The sequence below is a fragment of the Prenolepis imparis genome, unplaced genomic scaffold (assembly GCF_030444845.1).
Source record: "Prenolepis imparis isolate NDT839.2.m4 unplaced genomic scaffold, iyPreImpa1.0 SCAF_14, whole genome shotgun sequence".
NCBI classification, from domain to species: Eukaryota; Metazoa; Arthropoda; class Insecta; order Hymenoptera; family Formicidae; genus Prenolepis; species Prenolepis imparis.
In genome coordinates this window covers 6,099,627-6,125,098 of record NW_028141172.1, presented here as the reverse complement: position 1 = coordinate 6,125,098, position 25,472 = coordinate 6,099,627, and the positions used below count along the sequence as shown (strand labels likewise).

At 26.7% G+C, this 25,472-nt stretch overlaps 1 protein-coding gene across 1 annotated transcript; it reads right to left on the bottom strand.

Moving 5' to 3' along the window:
* Positions 1 to 4,953: 4,953 nt before the first annotated feature.
* On the bottom strand, positions 4,954 to 9,395 carry LOC145945194 (facilitated trehalose transporter Tret1-like). Its single transcript, XM_083054031.1, has 3 exons — positions 9,250 to 9,395; positions 8,620 to 9,000; positions 4,954 to 7,422 (listed from the first exon to the last, which is right to left on the bottom strand). Exons 1-3 carry the CDS (start codon positions 9,317 to 9,319, stop codon positions 6,488 to 6,490), a joined length of 1,386 nt encoding a protein of 461 aa, XP_082910157.1. The 5' UTR covers positions 9,320 to 9,395; the 3' UTR covers positions 4,954 to 6,487.
* Between the last annotated feature and the right edge of the window lie 16,077 nt (positions 9,396 to 25,472).

Here is a 25,472-nt window from a genome sequence, read left to right as displayed (position 1 = left end):
CATTGTCGCTTTTATCTGAGTCTTTCCCACCCAGTGAATAATATATTTACGCAATAATCGAGCGACGCGGTCAAGTACGTAATCGTCAGACATATAAAGAGCGATCGGTGATAATGTATCACATCTATTAGATTGAGACTTACTTTTTAAGATATATATATGATTAAGATAATATTATATATATATTTATAATATAAGATATATATGTTTGACCAGTTTTACTTCAGTTCACGCTTTCACGCTGGAAACTTTATCACTTTGATTTGAAGCTTCGACACAGATGATATAAGATAATATATATATTATTGTATATACAGGATGTTCTCCATTTTAATCTTATCAGACAAATATCTCGAAACAACGGGGTTTTTAGAAAAAAAATGTATTAGGCAAAAGTTGTAAAGTTTCGAAGAGGATATAATAGAATTGTCTTTGGGAGACGTTTCTCAAGATCATTTAGAGATTAACCTAGGTTTTTTTTAATTACATCACCTTAATTTTTTTACATAAATCAATTTCTCGCCATATTCAGCATAAAAACTTATAAGGATAGAATGATCACAAAATAAATATATTTTCTGAGATATTTTATATTTTTTAATGTGATTTTAATTTTTTACTTATTTTTTAATGAACTATAAAATATCCCGTGTAAAATATTCAATTTTCGATGATTTTACCTCAATATTTTTAAACACAAAATAATAAAAGAGAATCAATTGGTTTAAAGAGTGAATACATAATTGTTTTCAAGAAAAAGTATGTAAATATCAACTAGCATAGTATATGTATATGACACAATATATATGACAAAAGTGAAAATTCTGTAAATAAATACGTACTAAAAATATTTGGATTTCAGAAACATTCAGTCAGTTGCGATGTTAATTCAATAAATGTAAATTAAATGTAAAAGGAATATCATTATTATATTTTCTTAATAATTTTCTTAAATTAACTATATTGCTATATACATACAAGTTTGAAAACTAGAAGTTTAGATTTTTTATATAGTACAAATAAAACATTAAAATGATGGTTTATATTTGAATAAATGCAAAACGTAGTAACAAGCTGTTATTCTTTATGTTAATAAATTTTTACAACGCGTATTTTCCTTGTACGATTTTCGATTGCTGTTAAGCGTGCAGAAAGTGGCTTATATTTCTCAACGATTCAATATAGGCCTTACTTTACCGCACTAGTGCGAGAAAAGTAACTTTATGACTTACACTTTACTGCACTAGTGCGGAAACATCCCCAATTATGAGTTACTTTACTGTTCTATAATGCTATAATGCTTTGAAACTAATTCCATAATGCTTTGAAAGTTTGTCATATGTTAAGGCTCCTGGGTGCTCACCGCGGCCATATTGGATTGTGACGTCGAGGCGAGAAAGCACACGCTGAAAATTCTTAGATGCCATTTTTTAATGACAAGATATTTCGATTAAACAGCACTTAAGATGGCTTTAGCACACTCTTAAAACCCCCCGAAAACTATCCTTTTCCCTTTATAATCAATCAACATCTGTAAAATGATCGAGATATCAGACTTTGACATGCGGAATGACTGCGCATGTGCAAAGACCAGACGGACTGGGCTTCATTATATTACATTTTACAGCTGTTGATTGATTATAAAGGGGAAAGGATAGTTTTCGGGGTTTTTTAAGAGTGTGCTAAAGCCATCTGAAGTGCTGTTTCATCGAAATATTTTTTTATTTCGAAATGGCATCTAAGAAATTTTAGCGTGTGTTTTCTCGCCTCTGATGTCACGATTTCGACATGGTCAGAAAGGAGCCAGGAGCCTTAAACCTCTTTCAATAACATCTCTTACTGCAACATGAATTTTGGGCCTTTCATCGTCAAACTTTTATTTTTGTTTTCTAATATTTATAGATTTTTAGATTTAAAATTGCGCAGTCGAGTTTATATTTTTCTGCCACGTATTTCACAGGCAGTGTTGTGCTTAGATGATTTTAAAATTAGCTAGATAAAGATGAAATAAAAATATGTAAATTCATCTTAGATAAGATGAAGATGATTTTGTTTTAAACATATCTAGATAAAAGATAAAATTATATGACGATTCATCTAGATAACTTCCAGATAATATTATTTTTTAAATCGCTTATGTAAACAGTTAAAAAATGTAAATAAATAAAAATGTAATGTAAAATAAAAAAAATGGAAATTATAAAAGAGATATAAAAATATATTCATAGTTTTTTATTTATAAGTTTTTATCGTTTACTGCTCAAGTTCTACTACTTAAAATATTTTCATGTGCTATGAAACTCTAAATCAAATTATCTGAATATTATTTTAGATCATTTAGTAAAGATAACACTTTTTTTTATGTAACAATAAGATGCAGATATAGATAATACATTTTTTAATTATCTATATAAAGATAAGATAACGCCAAAATTTCATCTAGATGATCATCTATATAATTTTATTTAGATAACAGCAAACACTGTTCACAGGTAAGTCTGTTCGCTCAACTTCTCTCGCTGCTATTCCGAGATTATTACTTAATGCGAGATGTTCCGCTATTACTGTTCTTTTATCATATACACTTCCATATTTGCAAGTAAAATGACCTACGAAGAAAAGCAAGAAACAAAAAATAAATGCATGTTGCGCAATTATGTAAAAGTTGCAAGATTGGAAAGTCGACTTTTAGCAACATTCATCTTGCGATTGCTCAATTTTTTGTGTACCTTTTCTAAGAACTATATACTATACATATACTCATAGAAACTCAATAATAATAGCTAAATTATGCTAAAATTTGCATCATTTGAAGTAAAAAAAATCTTTAATTAAAAAAGAAGGAAATTAGAACGATAATGTACTTACAAAATAAAATAAGAAGCAAATATTTCTAAATAAATTTTTCCTCACGATAAAAAGGATGTAATAGATCTGGTTGTATATAAATGATAATTGAAGCACAATGCCAGATATGGATTAAATTTAAGGTTTCGAGTATTGTATTGTGTTAGGAAAATAAATACAGTTTTAAAATACGAAGTCAATTTTGCTAAGCGACACATTTGTTTTTAAAAAAATCTGTATATTCCCTTTTGCTCATTTAATACTGTTCAGCTCGATAACTACGCAATAATAATTAATGATGAGTTAATCTTTCGATTACGTGTAATTCATTTAAAAATTGATTTATTTAAAAATTTATGTAACATTTAAAAAAATATAATTGTTAAGATGCAGGCAAGAAAATTGTTAATTCTATAAATATTTCATACACCAAGTAGCTGATATAGAGGAAAGTGGGGCAAAACCGGGTACTTTTTTGGATTTGTCATCTTCCTACCAAAGATCACAAGACAAAAAAATCTACTAATCGTTAGTAGTGTTCAGTGAACCTTAAACTATGAGAAAATGAGGCTATAGTTGCTGAAAAAAATATTTGCTTATCAAGAACAAGATTTTTTGAAGCAGTCAAAATATTCGGTTTTTACCCTATATGTAGGGTATAACCGGGTATCAATTTAAAAGCATGTAAAACACCGTATAATTACAAATCTTGATTTATTTAAATGATAATATAATAAAAAATGTATTCTATGAACAAAAATCACAAACAGAAACAAATCTTTTGCTCTACATTATTGCAGGATTTGTGGGCCTACTTTTGGCATTTAATGCATTGTATCTAGCTTTTAATTGATATTGAGTACAAATTATTGCAAAAAATGCTACATCCTTTTTTCTTCTAAAAATGTCTTCTTGCTTATTTTATTATCTAATTTTTTAATTTTATATTTTTTGTATCCGATTTTGCCTCACACGTAGATACCCCCAAAATTGGGTTTTGTTCCAATACGAGCAAAATAATAAACACGGTGGCTGTACATTCCGACGTAAAAGGAACGATAAAAATGCCATTTATCCTTTCTAATATGTACAGAATTCAATTTTTTTTAAAGAAATCTTTTTTTTCTCATTTATATTGAGTTCAGCTCAACAACTATGCAATAATGATTAATGATGAGTTAATCTTTTGAATATGTGTAATTAATTTAACAATAAATTTATTAAAAAATTTATTTAAAATAAAACAAATAGAAAAATATGAATTTAATGTATTGTTTGATTGTTCAAAGTAATTCTAAATTTGTGAGGAAATTCAATCAATTTAATTATTGTTAAAAAATATGTAACTGCTAGTAAATTGCATTACATTTTCTTGAAAACAATTATATCTTTTTTTTACATTTGTTGATTCCTCTTATTATTTTGTACATATCAATATATTATGAGTTAGATTATCGAAAAATAAATATCTTACAAAGTATTTTATAGTTTATGTAAAATTATGTCAAAAATTAAAGTATTGAATATTTCGTAAGTTATACACTTTTTGGCCATCCCCTACACTTATAACTTTTTATGCCGAATATTGCAAGGAATTGATTTATGTAAAAAAAATAACATGGTTACATTTAAAAAAAAAAAAACCAAATTGATCTCTAAATTATCTTGAAAAACGCCACTCAAGAACAAATTTAGATCACTATATTACGTCCTCCTCGAAACCCTACAACTTTCATTCATATAAAACATTTTTCTCGAAAATGTTATATTCTTAAGATAATCGACTGTAAACTTTAAAAATGGATATTATATAAACATAAGAATAATTATTTCTCCGTCATAATATACAATGCATATAATTGAATTTAAACACACCGTTCTTTCCTTTGAAGTATTTCATTAGTTTTATCAATTTTATAGTTATTAATTTTTTCATAATAAAGCCTTACAATCAGAAGAAACATGTTTTTTTCTTGTACAAATAATTATTTCTTTTTACTTCAATTAAATCTAGTTCTTTTATTTTAAATATATATTTTTTGTTGGAATCTTACTACAAATTTAGGATTTGTTGTACTTGAACATATAATTTTTTTTGTATTACAGTTTTTTTTATTTTTAAAGTAACGTCATTAATCATAATGTATACATTGCTTGTCTTTTTGTAGTCTACACAATTTTGCTTATTCATTATTTTGCTTATTTATTATTATTATTTGATACACAACGCTATTGGTACGAGATAAGATATTAACAAGTTTACAGAGCTTTATATATACATCTCATATATACATCTCAAAGTTATCACAGCAGCGCTAGTGATCGCTTAAATAAAACATTAATCTGTGAAATAAAATATTAACCGAATTTCATCACGGATGTTACAAGGTGCTTTATGTCCGTTAAAGAAAAATAATTACATCGTTCTTTTATTAGCAGTGAATTAAGGAAGAATGATACTGTCTACTGATAATTTAATACATCACGCTTATTTGAAAACAGCTGATAGCAAAGATGAAATAGTTTCTTATTTTACAACATTGTTTTGTTCACATTTGTAAATATTATAATCTTGTAAATGATATAAGGTATATTTCGTTTCACGCATGATGCGCATGAAACAACAGAAGATCTATAATATGCGTGACGCAAACTATAGATTTTCTATCACTTCATGTGCATCATGCGTGAAACGGAATGTATCTATAATCGTAAAAAATATTAGATAAGAATTAGAGTTACAACTCTTACAATTACATTGCATTAAAAGCCATTTCGTGTCACTCCAGCGCGTCTAATTTTACCAATACTTATCACTTATTCTTATTTATTATAACATCAAAAAGTGCGATTTTTGAAAAATAAATTGAAAAAAAATCGAAAAGTAGTCTTAAAAAATCGAAAATATTTGAATCCCCTCTTCGCCAATAGCTCAAAAATTTTGTTTTTAAGCCTAGAATGATATACATTTTTTTGAAAAAAATCGAAGGGGTCTCATTGAGAAAAAATATATAATTTCGGTTAAAATTGATGAAAACACTGTTAAATTTTTTTTAAATTTTTTCAATATTTTTTTTTGAAAAATACATTCAAAGACAAAAAAAATGACCACCTTATCAATGACAATATTTTTATTTTTCTTCAAGTTATAAATATTTGAAATTTTCGAAAATTGTTATAATCAATTTTTTTTTAATGTGTAACTCGGAAATCGATAAAGATAAAAATCTAAAAAAATTCATGGAAGCTACTTTCAATGGATACAAAAACATAAAAAAAAATGAAGCAAATCAAAAATGGTCGGGAAAAAAAGTTAATTTGGCGTGGAATGCCCCATATACATATATATATGTATAAAAATAAAATGCATGTCAATAATAAGCAACGATTGAAAATATTGTATATTCGTCGACCATTTCTCATTAATTCGCAGCTGGCTCTTCTGCGACAAGATATTCCTGCTTCGTCAACACCAAGTAAAAATATCGCGTGATATTACAATTTGTCAGATCATTATTGGCCGTAGCAGCGTTACTTGGCACTGATACTGATATGTCATAAAAAACTTCTTGCAATGAACGCGAAAAATGAGTTATCGTATTATCACTAGATTCATAAATCATCGCTATAAATTCCCGACTCAACTTTTCTTCCTCAATTCTTCCTGAATCTGTTGCAACGATTTGCCTTTGGTCTCGGGCACGCAGAAGAGTGTAAATGGCACGGCAGTTATCAGTATCAAAGAATAGATGTAGAACAGGTACTTCTCTGTAAGCAGATCAATCAGAGGCTGATAGGTCGACGTGGATAGGAAAGCGTAGAGTCCAGCCATGATACTGCTGAAGCAGCCGGCCATGCACTTAACGTGTGACGGAAATATCTCGCCTAGTACTGCGGTGGGTATTGAGAGGATACCCATAAAAACAGCCATTTGGAAGAAGAAGACCGAAAAGATAGGTAGTGCTTGCAAATCAGCGGAATCATAACCCGCATCGAGAAGCTGGAATTCCGTACCCAGGCAGATTAGAGCGATCGAGATAGACACGCTGGAAACAATCATCAGGATTCGTCTGCCAAACTTGTCGACCAGCAACATGGAGAGCAGAGAACTAACAATCCCGACTGCGGTAACCATAATCACAATCGTCGCCGGTTCTATGATGGTTACGTTGGCGCTTCGCAGGATGGTTTCCATGTAGAACATCACGTTATTCATACCACACATTTGACTGTACATAAAGAGCACAAGCACGATCACTAACGCTTTGCAGATATGCGGAGTTTTAAATTCTTTCAAAACGCCTATGAAACTTAAGCTACTGTTCGCCTCGATAAATTTCTTCAGGGTCTGCAACTCTGATTCCACGTCACATTTACGGTGATACCAGAGTATCGACGCTCGGGCTTTCTCCTCTGCTTTAATCTTGACGAAATGATGCGGCGATTCCGGCAACCAGATGAAGATGAGCATCAATATGAAGCAAAGGCCGAGACATACGCTAGCAGAGATATCCATCATTAAATTCGCACCCATGACGCATATTATTAGATTACCTACCGATAAGCCAGACATTGCTGCAAGAAAAGGTTTAAAAGTTTTTTGTTAGTTTTTTTTACAATTGTCTGTTATTAACGCTAATGGGGTGTTCAAAATAAAGCGTTACAAATTTTTATCTCCAAAAATATTGTTTCTAGAAAACAATGTTTCAAATAAAAGTTGCAGTATTTCAAGGGGGAGATAAGTTGATGTTATAGAAATGTTTGTAGGAGACGGTTTTCAAGGTTATTTTAAGGTCAACTTGATTTTTTAAAATGGAATTACCCTAAATATTTTATGCAAATACATTCATAGTAACATTCTGCATAAAAAATTATAAGGATAAGATAGTCAAAAATCGAACGGTTCACGAGATATTTTACATCTTAACATCTGACATATTTTGACATAAAATACAAAATATCTTATAAATTATTCAGTTTTCGATAATGTTACCTTAATATTTTTATGCATAGAAAATCGAGACCAATCAATTGGTTTAAAAAAACGCATAATTATTTTTAAAAACATATGTTGCAAATTAGATATTTTTCTTAAAAACAACTATGTGTTTTCTTCACACCAATCGATTCCTTTCATTATTTCGTGCATAAAAGTATTAAGGTAAGATTATCGAAAACTAAATAATTTACGGGATATTTTGTATTTTATATCAAAATATGTCAGATTATAAGATGTAAATATCTCGTGAACCATTCGATTTTTGACTATCTTACCCTTATAATTTTTTATGCAGAATGTTACAAGGAATCTACATATTTACATAAAATATTTAGGGTAATTCCATTAAAAAAAATCAAGTTGACTTTAAAATGACCTTGAAACCCGTCTCCTACAAACATTTCTATAACATTAACTTTCTTCCCCCTTGAAATACTGCAACTTTTTATTTGAAATATTTTTTTCTAGAAACAACATTTTTGGTGATAAAAATTTGTAACATTTTATTTTGAACACCCGGTATATTTTAATTCTTTAAATTTCTTTTTTTATATGTAAATCTTGTTTGACTTTATAAACCAGGAAGCAATATTATCAGTATTCGCTATTAAATATTGTGACATAATTGAAAAAGATTTTTTCATGCTAAAACTTTTACACAGATAGAATCGTCAGTCGTTCAACGAGATATGATATCTCAATTCTAGCATTCCTTTTTTGTTAAATATATATACACATATATGTATATACGTATAATTACATAAAACACGTACCTAAAACTATGAGGGCTCCGCGAATGGTAGGATCCGCGATCTCGCTTAAGTAAAGCGAGAAACAGCTGTATGTTTTTCCGATACCGATGCCACCTAAAAACCTAGCTGCATATAACCATTCCACTCGATCAGCCACAATTATAAAGAGCCAGCAGAAAGCCATCGGTAAACTAGTCACGAGAATCGTTGTTTTAGTGCCAAGGTAATTGACGGCGACAGAACCGGAAATGGCGCCAATTAGTCTGCCTAGGTTCAACAGTGAAACTATCCAGGAAGCTTCGGTCATTGTTAAGGGAATGTGGGATTTGGATGAAGTCAGATACGCGATATACGGCGAGCTCCAAGCCATCATCGTTCCTACTTGCATCAGCAAAAGGGTGACTAGAAGTTGAAAAATTATTAGTCGCTGTTTATATTTCTTTTCAGTTTTAATAGACTATCTTATTCGTATATGCGTAAACTCATGTAAGTGCTTTTTCATGTAAATATGGAGATGTCGAGACTATCGAGTAAATATTTTAAAAATTATATAAAATCTTGCCATATTTAGTCAATAATGTATAGTAGACGTTTGAAAAATATTGGTATATGTAAAATATGAATATATATTAATATATAAAACACACATACCTCCGATACTAGCGATCCATTGAGGCCAAACCGTTTTCTTTATTATTTTCTTCTCTATCTCATGATCCATAATGATCTTTCCGCAGAATGTTTATGACTGAGCTTTCGAGCAGAATATCTGTTCTACTCGACAGTCGCTATTTAAAAATCATTATTGCGTCATTTAGATAAGTGACGTATGTGTTTTTTAATGAGCTATTAATGTGTGATACGTAAAACATACGAAATTTGTGAAATTACTATCTTTTGTGTAATTATTATATAATTATTATTTTAACTAAATTAATTACTTATTTTAATTGTATTATATATTTGTTATATTTAAATCGATAATATTTAATGAACTATTATTGATTTTTGAAGAATTACGTGCTCTTTCAAATGTATAGAACAATTCTTGATATAAATAATATTGCATTTACATACAGATTCTTGACAAAATGTATAAAATTGAAATTCAGCATTAGATTTTATTCTTATCGCTTTTTTCTGCGATTTAGGTTGTTCAACTATGCGCTATACTTTATATTGTTATCATGAGAATCGCGCATTTTAATAATTTACATGAAACGGATTAGTAATTGTGTGAAGAATTTTATTTGTTCATTACAGAAAATTTGTCTTTCAAGCAAATTAACATTTAATTAATAATTAGAAATAAAGAAATTCTAAAAATGTCTCAAATCTGTGTCAATGCTGTGTTAATATTATTTCATTAAGAAATTATCATCGCGGAAATTGTATATTTTGATAAGTTTGACAGACGCTACTGATAATAAACGTTATCTGTGTAATTTTTTATTACAGACAAATTTGATATTCATTGTGCGATTTAATATAACAATACATCTATTATATTAATTTCTTTCTTATACAAATATTCTGCTGTTAATCACTACAAATTTCAAAATTTTTAATATTTTTTGTACAAAAATAATCAAAACGTACATATATATGGATGAGAGAAAAGGTACAAATTAAAAATTTTAATTTTATTTTAATTTGTTCTATTTTGTTTTATTTGTTTTTAATTTTGTTTCAAGGATATATATCTACATATTTATAACAAGCATAAAAAACAAGATCAGTTAAGCAGTAAAAATCAGTGTTAGCTGAGCTTTATGAATATTAATATTAGTGATCGGTATATGCATATACTTGCATATAATTTTATGACTTGCATATAATTATGATTCTACGCATACAATTTCTGTTTGATGCTAAATGTATGTTTATAACTTTGCAATCTGAAACTATTGTGTTAAGATCTGAGTCTGTATAATTATTTTTTTGAAATACGCTATGAAAATAAGTATTTAACATTTTATATATAATAATATTGTCAAATATTCTCAGACGTACTCTTTTTCCTATTAATATAGTGTTGTAAAAGTGTAGAAGTGTTCTAACTCTTTGAAAATTTAATAAGGATCTAATATACATATAACTATTGCCTAATTCAATTACAATTTGATCAGAAATATATATAATGTAATATATAAAGCATATAATGTACTTATATGTATAATGATATATGTTTAAAATTAAGAGAGTAACACAAAAGCATATATTAGAGTATCAGAAAATTTTTTCAAGGATAAAATAAAATATTTGTATATGATTTGTATTTTGCGAAAATGAAATAAGTTTAACTTAGAAAGGTTATTTATTTCATTAGTTATTCTTATCGTAAAATGTATAATTTTACACTTACAAAATGAATATCAAAGGAGGATCCCTTTTCTAAAAAAAGGCATGTTATTGACATTGTTGTCGCTTTTCCGCGATGCTGATTGGCTCTCTGTCGATTCGCGTTGTGCGTTATATTCATATAGTAGCATCGAGCAGCTGTCATCGCGAAGGTTAACAGTTTTGACAGTTGTTTAAAATAAAATTAAATAAAATTAAATAAAATCTTTAAATAAAATGGCGCGCGCTTGTGTTGTCTAGTGATATATAAAGTGCGTGTTATTTTTGATTGTTTTCGACTCGCATTTATGATTTTATGTTAATGATTAAATGATTGCGCGACGAAAAAACTAAACGTAGTGCGAAATTGTTGACTCGTACTACTTAATCTATCTACATTCTTACTTTGCGCATAATAAAATTATGATATATAAAGTGCGTATAATTTTTTATAGTTTTTCATTTGCATTAATGATTTTATACTAATAGCTGAGTGATTGCGCGACGAAAAGGCTAAATGTATTAAGAAATTGTTGACTTGTACTACTTATAATCTATCCAAATACTTACATTGCCAATAATAAAATTATGATATATAAAGTTCAGATTATTTTTTATTGTTTTTAATTCGCATTTATATAATTTAATTAAATGAGATCTAAGAGTATTTCAATCATTTTAATTACTTGTTTGAATTACACTGAATGCATTTTCATTGAGAATTTGGCAACAGCTTTATTATGTAATTAATTCATTTTTACGATATTGGTCTTATTTGAATATATTTATAATTTAATTAAATGAGATCTAACAATAAGATTTATTCAATCGTTTTAATTAATTGTTTGAAAGACACTGATTTCATTTTCATTAATAATTTGGCACCAGCTTCATTGTGTAATTAATTCATTTTTACGATATTGGTCCCATTTGAATAATTATATAATTTAATTTAATGAGATCTAAGATTATTTCAATCGTTTTAATTACTTGTTTGAAAAACACTGACTGCATTTTCATTAAGAATTTGGCAACAGCTTCATTATGTTATTAATTCATTTTTACAAAATTTTGGTCCCATCTGAAAATATTTATAATTTAATTAAATGAGATCTAAGATTATTACAATCATTTTAATTACTTGTTTGAAAGAAAATGAATGCATTTTCATTAAGAATTAGACTTTAGCTTTATTATGTAATTAATTCATTATTACGATATTGGTCCCATCTGAATATTTATATAATTTAATTAAATGAGATCTAAGATTATTTCAATCGTTTTAATTACATGTTTGAAAGACACTGAATGCATTTTCATTAAGAATTTGGCACCAGCTTCATTGGATAATTAATTCATTTTTACGATATTGGTCCCATTTGAATATTTAATGATTTAATATTATTAATTAAGTGATTGCGCGACGAAAAGGATAACCGTAGTGAGAAATTGTTGACTCGTACTACTTAATCTATCTACATTCTTACTTTGCGCATAATAAAATTACGATATCTAAAGTGCGTGTTATTTTTTTATTATTTTTGACTCGTATTTATTATTTCATGCTCATGGCAGAGTAATTGCGCGACAGAAAGGCTGAATCCTTTCCTTTTCTAAAAAAGATATGTAAAATCGATACGCGCATATATCAAAGTTTGTTGTTGTCGCTTTATGCTCATTGGCTGTCAAGATTCGCGTTGTGTGTTATATTCGTAGCATCGAGAGGCTGTCATCACTAGGATTAGTAGTTTGACAGTTATTAGCTGATGTTTATCAAAAAATATTAATCAAGAATAAGGTATTATAACATATTGTATACAACATATTACTATTTTAATTTTTTAACATATTATTTTAAAATTTAATTAGCAAATTAACGCTTTAATCAGCTAATTTCTATGAAAAGATATTAATCGAGTTTAAACAAATTTTATATTATTTTTCTAAAAATATTCTTTTCCACAACATAAAACCGAAGAATGGCGCACGTGTAGCGCGCGCTTGTGTTGTTCTAGTATGTTGTAAATAATATGTTATGATACTTTATCTTCGATTAATATTTTTTGCCAAAATTCAGCTGATAACTGTCAATTTTAACCGAGTTTAAAGTTGCTAATTTCTATCAAAAAATATATTAATAAATCGTTTCTTTAAAAAATCATAATTAATCTCGATGTTGTGGTTATTTTGATTATCAAAAGATTCTTATAGAAAAATCTACTTTTTTATTCGTACTTTTTGTTTTAGATTTAAATACTGAAATTTTAGGCATTGCATAATTAATTAATATATACTTTTTTATGCACTGATTGCAATGCATGCATAATAATATGTGAATTAATTAAGCAATGCATAAAAATTTATTATTTAAATCTTTAACAAAGAACAAAAAAATAGAATTTTCTACAAAAATCTTTCAAAATATCTGCGCTTCCATTATATTTGTGTATCTGTACACGTCCTCCACGCTACACGTCTCGCGCGAGACTGACCGCAAGACTGACAATGAGCAGCGGTATCGCCAAGCGCGACCTATACGTCCACTACGCTGCGCGTCTAGCGCGAGACTGACGATCAGTCTCGCAATCGCAATGTCTCGAGAATCGAGAATCAGTCTCGCGCGAGACGCGCAGCGTGGTGGACGTGTAGGCTGTGTTTGGCGATACCACTGCTCAGAGTCTTGCGGTCAGTTTCCCGCGAGACGTGCAGCGTGGTGGATGTGTACAAATACACGAATCTAATGGAAGCGAAGATATTTTGATCGAAAGATTCTTGTAGAAAATTCTATTTTTTTTTGTTCTCTATTAAAGATTTAAATAATGAATTTTTATGCATTGCATAATTCACATATTTTTATGCATGCATTGCAATCAAAGCATAAAAGAATATATTAATTAGTTATGCCATGCATAAAAATTTGATATTTAAATCTATAACCGAAAGTGCGAACAAAAAAATAGAATTTTCTACAAGAATCTTTTGATAATCGAGATAATTACAACATCGAGACTAATTACGATTTTATTGACGAAAAGATTTATTAATATTTTTTGATAGAAATTAGCTACTTTAAACTCGGTTAATATTTTTGACAGTTATCAGCTGATTTCTGTCAAAAAATATTAATCGAGGATAAAGTATTATGACATATTATTTACAACATATTACTATTGTAATTTTTATAACATATTATTACTTTGAAATTTAATTAGCAAGTTAACACTTTAAAAGTATTTTTTGACAGAAATCATCTGATTAAAGCGTCAATTTGCTAATTATAGATTTAAATAATAATATGTTTTAAAAATTAAAACAATAATATGTTTTAAATAAAATGTTATGGAACTTTAAACTCGATTAATATTTTTTGACAGTTATCAGCTAATTCTGTCAAAACATATAATTTTTTTAATAATATCTTTCTTTTTTAATATAAAACTGAAGAATGACGCGCGCTTATGTTGTACTAGTGTTTAAAAAATCCGATTTTCCGACTATCGATGGAACCTAAAATTTGAATTCCATGGGTATCTATGAACCGTATAAGATGTGAAAATAATGGCCTTTTTTCCTGGAGACCTGTGGAAAGGGTGAAAAATCCGTCAAAACTATTAAGAATTGCGTCATTCGATCGATCCGGAGACAATTAAAGTCGACGACATGGAAGAATTTTCAATCAAATCAGCTTCTGGTTAAACACTTGTCTAAAAATTTTGAGATCGTTAATAATAATGTTTCAATATCGGGATCCCGAAATTCAAGATAGTGGATCTAATATGGTGAACATGTTAGAACTGAAGGATTTTATTCAACAATAAAACAAAAATATTTAAATAAAAACTAAAAAAAAATTAAAAAAGAAATTATTAAAAAAAATAAAACAAAAATAAAACAAAATGGAGACAATAACTACCACGTCTTCATTCGTGTCTCTGGGTCCGGTTAAGTGTGGTATTCGTGACGATACGAGATATTATAAGAAATCAATCTAATATGCATCTTATTTGAATATGAAAAAAATCAGATCTTTTTATTATTAGGTTTTTATTACATTATAGACATTTATTTTCGATTATCGAGTAAGTTTGCAACGCGTAGTTAACAAGTCGTCATTTCTTATACATATATATTACATAATTTTTACAACGCGTATTTTCCTTATAATTATGAAACAAAAGATTTATATAAAATGCAAAAAACAGTAAGGAATATTTAATAATATTAATAAAATGTTTTACTTTTATTTCAGATAAATTAGATCACGTCTATCATAAATATAAATGTCATCGCTAAATAAACAATTCTATGGCAATAATATGTTGCAATTTAATCAAGTCGTGGAACTTAGTTTCCTTATTGAAATAAGCTCGTTTTTTTTACATAATCTATGTATAAAAAATCAATCAAAAGCAGACACATGTATTCTTCAAGTATGCTTCAATTATATCAGTATAATCATTGAAAGCTTTGTAGAAGTTATATTAAAAGTTTATATTTATATAGTTGTCAAGAATTTGATTGTCACATAATTAAACTAATTAAGTCGTATAATATATTATTTTTTATAAAATATAAGAAACATTCTTTTTTAACTGAAATATACATTATTATAATATTCGATTGACGAAATTGAATAATAACTAACGTAATATAATAGTCTATTATATAGCATACAGTATAATTATAAGAATCAATGCATCACTAATTGTATAATATAAAAGTTTTCATCAAAATCAGATACTTTTTTAAAATTATTATCTCTATGAATTTATTATACATATTTATAATAATACTGTAAATAGTAAAAAAAAATTATATGTAATATTTTAATCTCTAACATAACTTTGAATATTCATATATATGTGTGTGATCGTAAAATTTCCGCGATACCAGATAATACATTTTCTAAGTCTTAAAATAAAAATCCTTATATTGAAATGTTAAAATTATAATAGTTTTTAATGAAGATAATTAGAATAATGTAGAGTTTATCAATTAGATTTTCTCTTTGCGTATTCAAGCGCAATACATCGCATACTAAGGAAAATATCTTCCAATCTAACGTCAATTCATTCTCAATACACTTTTATCTACATTAATAAATTTATTATAAAAACTATTTCACTTATATGCATATACAATAAATAATGTGTTAATAATAAAAATATTATACCTAAATGTCTTATTGAAGGAAATTAACATTCTAACGCAATGAGTATCTAATTATCAAAAATGTCATATATATATATATATATATATATATATACATGTAAAAAAATGACACCTCTCTTATAAAAATGTACAAATCAATATCAATATGTTTTATTATTATTATTATTAAAAATGACATACTATAATTATTTAATGAATTAATTGATTCGATATAAACATTTCCATATCTTTATCATATATTAATTCTCTATGACACAATTTATATAATTTTCATATTTTAACAGTTTAATGTATAACGCGTTATAAATTCTAATGTAAATATTTTATATATGTTATTATTATTATTATTATTATATAATTATAATAATTATTATATATAATATATAATATATAATTTATAATATTTAATATATAAGAAATAATGCTTGTTAAAAGACATTGACTTTAGAACGCGATGAGCATCTAACTATCAAAAATATCACATAGGTATATGTCATAAATGATGGCTTTACTAAAAATATATAAATCAATATATTTTATCATTATTATCGTTAAAACTTATTAAAAAATTATTTATAGTGTGTGTGTGTGTGTGTATGCAGAAATAGTGTTATAAAATGTATTAAATCATTTTATAAAATCTACTGTTGTTCATTTAATCGACGATAAATTTTACGGAAGAAAATGCATTGTATAATTCAAATTTTTAAATATACAACAATAAAATATAATTATTTTATAATATCAATTAGACCTAATGTAGGAAAAATTAACTAGAGGTTTTAGTAGAAGTAGCCCAAAAACTTCTATCATGAGAAATTAAAAATATTAATAATATATAGAAACCTTTTGTAAAAAAAACAGATATACATATAAATTATATTGATTATATATAGACTGAAATTCCTATTTTTTTTTTACTACAAAATTTAATAACTATTTAGCAATTCGGAAACGTCATATATTAAACAATTCCACAAAAGTAGGTGTAGTTTGCTACTCGTCTGCTGATGTAAGTATCAAGCAATTTTCCATAGGCTTGAAAAAGTTAGCAATTTCATCGCTGTACGTTATTTCGAAATGTTCCAGCCATAACATTTCCACAGAAGTGAGTCTATTATTCCCCAAGACAGGTGGCCATTCTATATTGTTATGTTGGGCATATTCGCGAGCATAAATTAATAGGAGTTCCAAGGCGCAAAGTTGACAAGTACAAGTGGATTGCGATGATTTAATTTTCCAGATTATCAGAGATTCCAAAAGTGTTTCCTCTTGCACGTATGTAAATATCTTTTTGCTACTTCTGTCATATGTGTCATATTTGTAATTGTTAAGCCCTTGAGAACGGGCTTTCTTTACTTCAACACATAACTTATTACAACTAATTCTATAATGTTCTATAACGCTGCTACATGATAAATTTCCTTCGATAATGTCTCTTACCGCATCTTGGAATTTTGGTCTTTCATCTTCAAACTGTCTTTTACTTTTTTTAATCTTTATTTTTTCAACTAAAACTTTTATGTTGAGTCCATCTTTATTTGCTACGTATTCCACAGGTAAATCCGTTCTCTTGATTTTTCTCGCTGCTATATTGAACTTATCATTTGCTTTGAGAATTTTCGCTATTACTGTTCTCCTATCAGACATTTCCAATCGCTAGTAAAATGACCTACGAAAAGGCGCAAGGAACGAAAAATAAATGCCTGTTGCGAAATTATATGTAAAAGTTGCGATATTATAATATTGTAAAATTGTTTTAGCAATATTTATCTTGCGATATTTCAATCTTTTGTGTATCTTTTTGTGTAAAAACTATAAACTGTATTTATAGAAACTCTATAATATATTGAAAATTATTTCGCTAAAAGTAGCTAAATTATTTTGCATTATTTAAATTAAAAATAATCTTTAAAAAATTAAAAAGGAAGGAAATTAAAACGATAGTGTACTTACCAAATAAAACGGAAAGCAAATATTTCTAAATAAATTTTTCTCTACGACGAAGCGAAAGGATATCTTAATCTGGTTGTATACAAGCGATGACTGAAGCACAATATCAGATATTGACTAAATTCAAGGTTCTAATTGTTTTATTGTATTAGGAAAATAAACAGAGAGTTTGAAAACTCGAAATCAATTTTGCTAAGCAAAACACATTGTTTTTTTCTATTTTTAAAGAAATCTGTATGTCTTCTTTTTCTCATTTATATCGAGTTCAGCTCAATAACTATTAATGATGATTAATGATGAGTTAATCTTTCGAATATGTGTAATTAATTTAAAAAAAGATTTATTAAAAAATTTATTTAAAGTTAAAAAAAATAGTTAAGATGCTGACAAAAAAATTGTTAATTTTATAAATTTTTAAGACATAAATTAGCTGATATACTCATGTTTCGATTGTCGAGTAAGAAACATTTTACAAATAGTGTCATAAAAACCATAGAAAAATATGAATATAATGTATCGTTTGATTATTCAAAGTAATTCTAAAGTGAGAGAATTTATTAAATTTTTAAATTATTGTTAAAATATATGTAGCTGTTAGTAAATTGCATTACATTTTCTTGAAAACAATTATGTATTTTCTTTATATCAATTGATTTTTTTCATTATTTTGTGCATAAAAATATTATGAGTTATATATTATCAAAAAATAAATATCTTACAAGATTATGTGAGATTATGTCAAATTAAAGTATACAATATCTCGTAAACAATTCATTTTTTGCCCATCCTACTCTTATAACTTTTCATAAATATTTTAAATATATGTTTTTTTATTACAAAATTCATATATAATCATTATAATTTCGTGTCTATAAATTTCGTTAGATGTTACTTGAATTTTTTGCGTTATATGTTTTATTATAATAACAATTATGTATATGACAAAAATAAAGAATAATCTGTAAATAGATACGTGCTATAAATATTCGGAGTTCCAAAACATTCCCTCAGTTGCGATATTAATTCAATAAATGTAGATTAAATGTAAATTAAATTTTATCATATTTTCTTAAATTCACTACATAGCTACATGAAAATTTGAAAAATAAAATTTAGATTCTTATATAGTACGAATAAAAAATTAAAATGATGGTTTATATTTGAATTATTGCAACGCATAGTAACAAGCTGTTATTCTTTATAATAACATACTTTTCACAACGTGTATTTTAAACGTTTTACTTATTTTATTTACAATTTTTCTTACAAAAATAAAAAAAATAAGATTTAAAATGCAGAAAATCGTAAACATTTAATAATATTAATAATATTAATAATAAAATTTAATAATATTAATATATTTGCTTTTATAAGATAAATTAAATAACATCAATTATAAAATATAAATGTCATCACTGAACAAACAATTATAGGCAACAATATGTTGCAATTTAATTAACTGGATCAAGTCGTGGAATTTAGTTTGTTTATTGAAACAAGCTTGTTTTTCTTTACATAATTTATGTATAAAAAGTCAATCAAAAGCAGGCAGGTGTAATTTTCAAGTATGTTTTAATTATATCTATATAATAATTGAAAACTTCGTAGAAATTATATTCAAAGTTTATTTATCGTTTTCAAGAATTTGATTGCTGCATAATTAAACTAATTAAGTATAACATATAATTTTTTAAAAATATATATAGAAAACATTCTTATTTGACTGAAATATACATTAATATAATATATGTATGTACTGAACTGTCAATTATTTCGGTTGACGGAATTGAATATAATAACAAATATAATATAATAGATTATTATATTGTATATTGCATACAGTAATTATAAAAATCAATGCATGACTAATTATATAAAATAAAAATTTTTGTCAAAATCAGAAAATTCTTCTAAAATTATTATCTCTATAAATTTATAATACATATTTATAATAACTATAGTGTAAATAGTCAAGAATAAGTAACTATATGTAATCTTCAAATTCAATCTTTAACATAACTTTTATAACTCATATGTAATCCCAAAACTTCCTCGCGCGTGAGACACTAGATAATATATTTTCTACGTGTTAAAATAAAAATCCTCTTATTAAAATGTTGAAGTTACAGTCATTTTTTAAGTAGATAATAGAATTAGTTAGAATAATGTAAAGTTTATCAATTAGATTTTCTCGAACTTGCGTATTCAAGCGAAGTATTTTGCGTAATAAGGATAGTATCTTTCAATCTATATTATTTCCATTCTCGATATACTTTAATTTTGCGTTTATATATACAACAAAATAATTATAAATATTATTTTACTTATTATATGCAGATCCTATAATTAATCTGTAATTAATAATAAAAATATAATAATTGTCTTGTTGAAGAAAATTAACATTAGAACGCGATGAGTATCTAACTACAAAAAGTGTCACATATATATGTATATTTATATACATATGATCACATATATGTATATAAAAAATGACACCTCTTATAAAAATGTGCAAATCAATATCAATATGTTTTATTATTATTATTATTATTAAAAATTATTTACTATAATTATTTAATGGCTTATTTGATTTAATATAAACATTTTCATATCTTTTCCATTTTGTTTCTATTTGACACATTCTATATGTATAATTATATTTTGACACAATGTGTAAGAATGTGTATCGCATTATAAATCCAAATGTCAAAATTGTTTATGGGATATATTATTATTTTATTATTATTATGATAATAATAATAATAAGTCTTATAATTATTTATTGTTTAATAAAATTATATATATACATAAAAAAAGGATATATATATTATATACATAAACATTATTTATACATATTTGTATATTTAAAATAATATATATATGATCATATATATATTATTATATATAATATATAATATATGTATAATACATGTGAAAATTTTGTTAAAAAAATTAACATTAGAACGCAATGAGCATCTAACTATCAAATAATAACACATATACTACATACAAAAATTTAATATTGAATACAAAAATTATTATTTCAAAGTACTTTTTTGCTGTGCGATGTATAAGATGCCAAAACATTCAAGAATTTTAATAACAACAATTTTGTATCAGAATTTTATCTGCATAACTGAAATGAAAGAAATCTGTCATTATAAGTATTGTATAAGCAATGTATAAAGTATAATAATAATAATTTCTGACATATATAGTATCTTATATATATTGCAGAAGTATGTGTTTTTGTGTGTGTGTGCATAAACATTTTTATAAAAGGTATTATATCATTTTACATGTATCTACTATATTGTTAACTTAATCGGCGATTAATTTTACGAAAGAAAATGCATCGATAATTCAAATTTCTACATGTACAAAAATAAAAAAATTATTAATTTTATTTATATTAATGATTTAGAGATATTTTTTAAAAACAAAATGGAGATTTTTATCAAAGAAGTCCATACATATTTTATCATGTTATAATCATTTCGATCATACTGACAAGAGAAATTAAAAATATTTATAATACAGAAAAATCTTTGCAACAAAAACCGGTATATATATATAAATTATTGATTAAGTATTATTTTTTATTCCAAAAAACTACTTTTAAAACTACAGACTTGAATTCATAACGATTGTTATGAATTATGAGATTTTATATGGACATTTCATCAAAGACGCAAATTTGATTGATCGATCAATTTTTCTTTGCTACTAAATCTAATAACTATATTTTTAGCAATCCAGAAAAGTCATATTAAGCTGATCGTCATCCTGAACAAAAGAAGTTGTTTGCTACTCGTTTGTTAACTCGTCCGTTCGTTTCAAGCAACTTTCCATAGGCTTGAACGAGTTGGAAATTTCATCGCTGTACATCATTTCGAAATCTTTCAACCAGCAAATTTCCTCAGAAGTAATAAAATCATTTCCCAAGTCGGATGGCCATTCTATATTCTTACGTCGAGCAAACTCACGAGCAAGTGTTAATAGGTGTTCCAAGGCGCAAAGTTGGCAAGTACAAGTAGATTGCGATGATTTAATTTTCCAGTTTATCAAAGATTCCAAAAGTGTTTCCTCTTGCACGTATGTAAATATCCTCTTGTCCTCCTTGTCATATCTGTCATATTTGTAATTGTCAAGGCCTTGAGAACGGGCATTCTTTACTTCAACAGTTACCTTACGTTCATTAATTTTATAATGCTTTGGAGCTCTGTAACATGGTAAACCTCTTCCGACAACATCTCTTACCGCTGCATGAATTTTTTGTCTTTCATCGTGAAACTTCCTTTTGCGTTTTCTAAAATTTATTTTTACATGTAAAATTACGTAGTCGAGTCCATATCTTTCTGCCACGTATTTCACAGGTAAATCTGTACTCTCAACTTCTCTTGCTGCTATCCCGAGTTTGTTACTTAATGCAAGATGATTCGCAATTAGTGTTCTCCTATCATCATACACATCCATTTTCTAGTAAAATAATCTACGAAGAAGAGCAAGAAACAAAAAATAAAAGCATGTTGCGACATAATTATATAAAAATGGCAATATCGCAAGATTGTAAAATCGACTTTTAATGACTTTTTCATCTTGAGATGTCTTAATCCTTTGTGTACTTTTTTTAAAAATTATAAACAGTACTTATAGAAACTCAATTATATATTGAGAATGTTCTCGTCAGTAATAGCTAAATTACGCCGTAACTTGCATTAAATTTGAAATAAAAGAATTCTCTGAAGTATTAAAAAGGAATGGAATTAGGACGATAGTGTACTTACAAGATAAAACGCAAAGCAAATATTTCGAAATAAATTTTTCCTCACCACGAAACAAATGTAATGAATATCTTAATCCAGTTGTAAACAATGACTGAAGCACAAGGTCAGAAATTGACTAAATTCGAGATTCCCAGTACTGTATTGTATAAGGAAAATAAATAGAGTTTTAAAACACGAAGTCAATTTTTCTAAGCGACACATGCATTTTCTTTCATTTTAAAAGAAATCTGCATGTTCCTTTCGCTCATTTAATATTGTTCAGCTCGATAATTATGCTGGATAATGATTAATGATGAATTAAACTTTCGTAATTCATTTAAAAATTAATTTATATTTATCATTTTATTTAAAATTTATAAGAAATATTTGCTAAGATGCAGGTGAAAAAGAATTGTCAATTCTCTAAATATTTAATACACCAAGTAGCTGATATATTCATATTTCTATTGTCGAATAAGTTTGCAACCCGTAGTAACAAGTCGTCATTTCTTATATTACATAATTTTTACAACGCGTATTTTCCTTTCAAATATGAAAAAGATTTATATAAAATGCAGGAAACAGTAAACAACATTTAATAATATTAATAAATATGTTTGATTTTTTTATTCAAGATAAATTAAATTACTTCTATCATAAAAAATGTGATCATTAAACGAACAATTTAATTGCAATAATATGTTGCAATTTAACCAACTGATCAAGTCGAGAAATTTTGTTAGTTTGTTTATTGAAATAAGCACGTTTTTTACATAATATATAGACGAAAAAAATCACTCGAAAGTAGGCACGTATATTTTTCGAGTATGCTTCAATTATACCTGTAATCATTGAAAACTTGGTAAAAGTCATATAAAAAGTTTATTTAACGTTTTCAAACATTTGATTGTTAAACTAATTAAACTAATTAAGTATAAGACATCATTTTTTTAATAAAATACAAGAAACATTCTCATTTAAACTGAAATATACATTAATATATGTATACATATATCAAACCGTCATTTAATACTAAAAACTTACAATTAAATTCATAGTGACTATTAAGAATTCTAAGATTTTATATGGACATTTTTTAATGATAAAAATTTGATTGATCGATCAATATTTCTTTGCTACAAAATCTAATAACTACTTAGCAATTTGGAAACATCATATTAAACAAATCCTTATATTTAACAAAAGTTGTAGACTGCTATTCGTCTGCTGATGTCCGTTTCAAGCAATCTTCCATAGGCTTGAACGAGTTGAAAATTTTCATCGCTGTACCTCATTTCGAAATCCTTCAACCAGAAAATTTCTATAGAAATAGAAATAATTTTTTCTCCTCCAAATCGGATGGCCATTCTATATTCTTACGCTGAGCATATATGCGAGCAAGTGTTAATAGGTGTTCCAAGGCGCAAAGCTGACAAGTACAAGTGGAAACCAATGATTCGTTTTTCCAGTTTCTCAACAGTTTCCAAAAGTGTTTCCTCTTGCAAGTATGTAAACCTTATAACTTTACCTAATTTAATATTGTGACCATGAAAGTCATATCTGTCATATTTGTAATTTTTAAGCCCTTGAGAACGAGCTTCTCTTACTTCATCGCACAACTTTTTCATATTAATTCCATAATGTTTTGAAACGCAGTTATAGTATGTTAAACTTCTTTCAATAATCTCATTTACTGCAGCATGGATTTTGGGCCTTTCATCGTCAAACTTTTGTTTACGTTTTCTAATATTTATTTTTAGATTTAAAATTGCGTAGTTGAGTCCATATATTTTTGCCACGTAACTCACAGATAAATCTGTTCGCTCAACTTCTCTCGCTGCTTTCCCGAGCTTATTACTTAATGCGAGATGTTCCGCTATCATTGTTCTCCTATTGGACATTTCCAACTGCTAGTAAAATGACCTACGAGTAGAAGCAAACAACAAAAATATATGCATGTTGCGCAATTATGTAAAAGTTGCGATATCGCAAGATTGTAAAATCGAATTCTAGCGACTTTTTCATCTTGCGATTTTTCAATCTTTTGTGTATCTTTTGTAAAAACTACAAACTGTACTAATAGAAACTCAAAAATAACTAAATAATAGCTAAATTATGCTGTGTGTGTTTTTTGCATTATTTGAAGTAAAAACAATTTTTAACTAAAAAAGAAGGAAATTAAGACGATGACGTACTTACAAAATAAAACAAGAAGGAAATATTTCGAAATAAATTTTCCGCACGATAAAACGTATGTAATGAATATATCTTAATTTGATTGTAAACAAATGATTACTGGGGCACAATGTCAGATATTGACTAAATTCAAGATTCCGAGAATTGGATTGTGTTAGGAAAATAAATAGAGTTTTAAAATTTAAAGTCAATTTCGCTAACAATAAGTGAAACATATGTTTCTTCCTACATTTTTAATAAAAATTTGTATGTTCTGTTTTGCTCACTTTTGGTATCGAGTTCAGCTCAATAACTGTACGAAATAATAATTAATGATGAGTTAATCTTTGGATTACGTATAATTAATTTAAAAATTGCTTCATTTAAATATTTATTTAGAATTTTAAAAATATAATTGTTAAGATGCAGGCGAAGATATTGTTAATTTTATAAATATTTAGTACACCA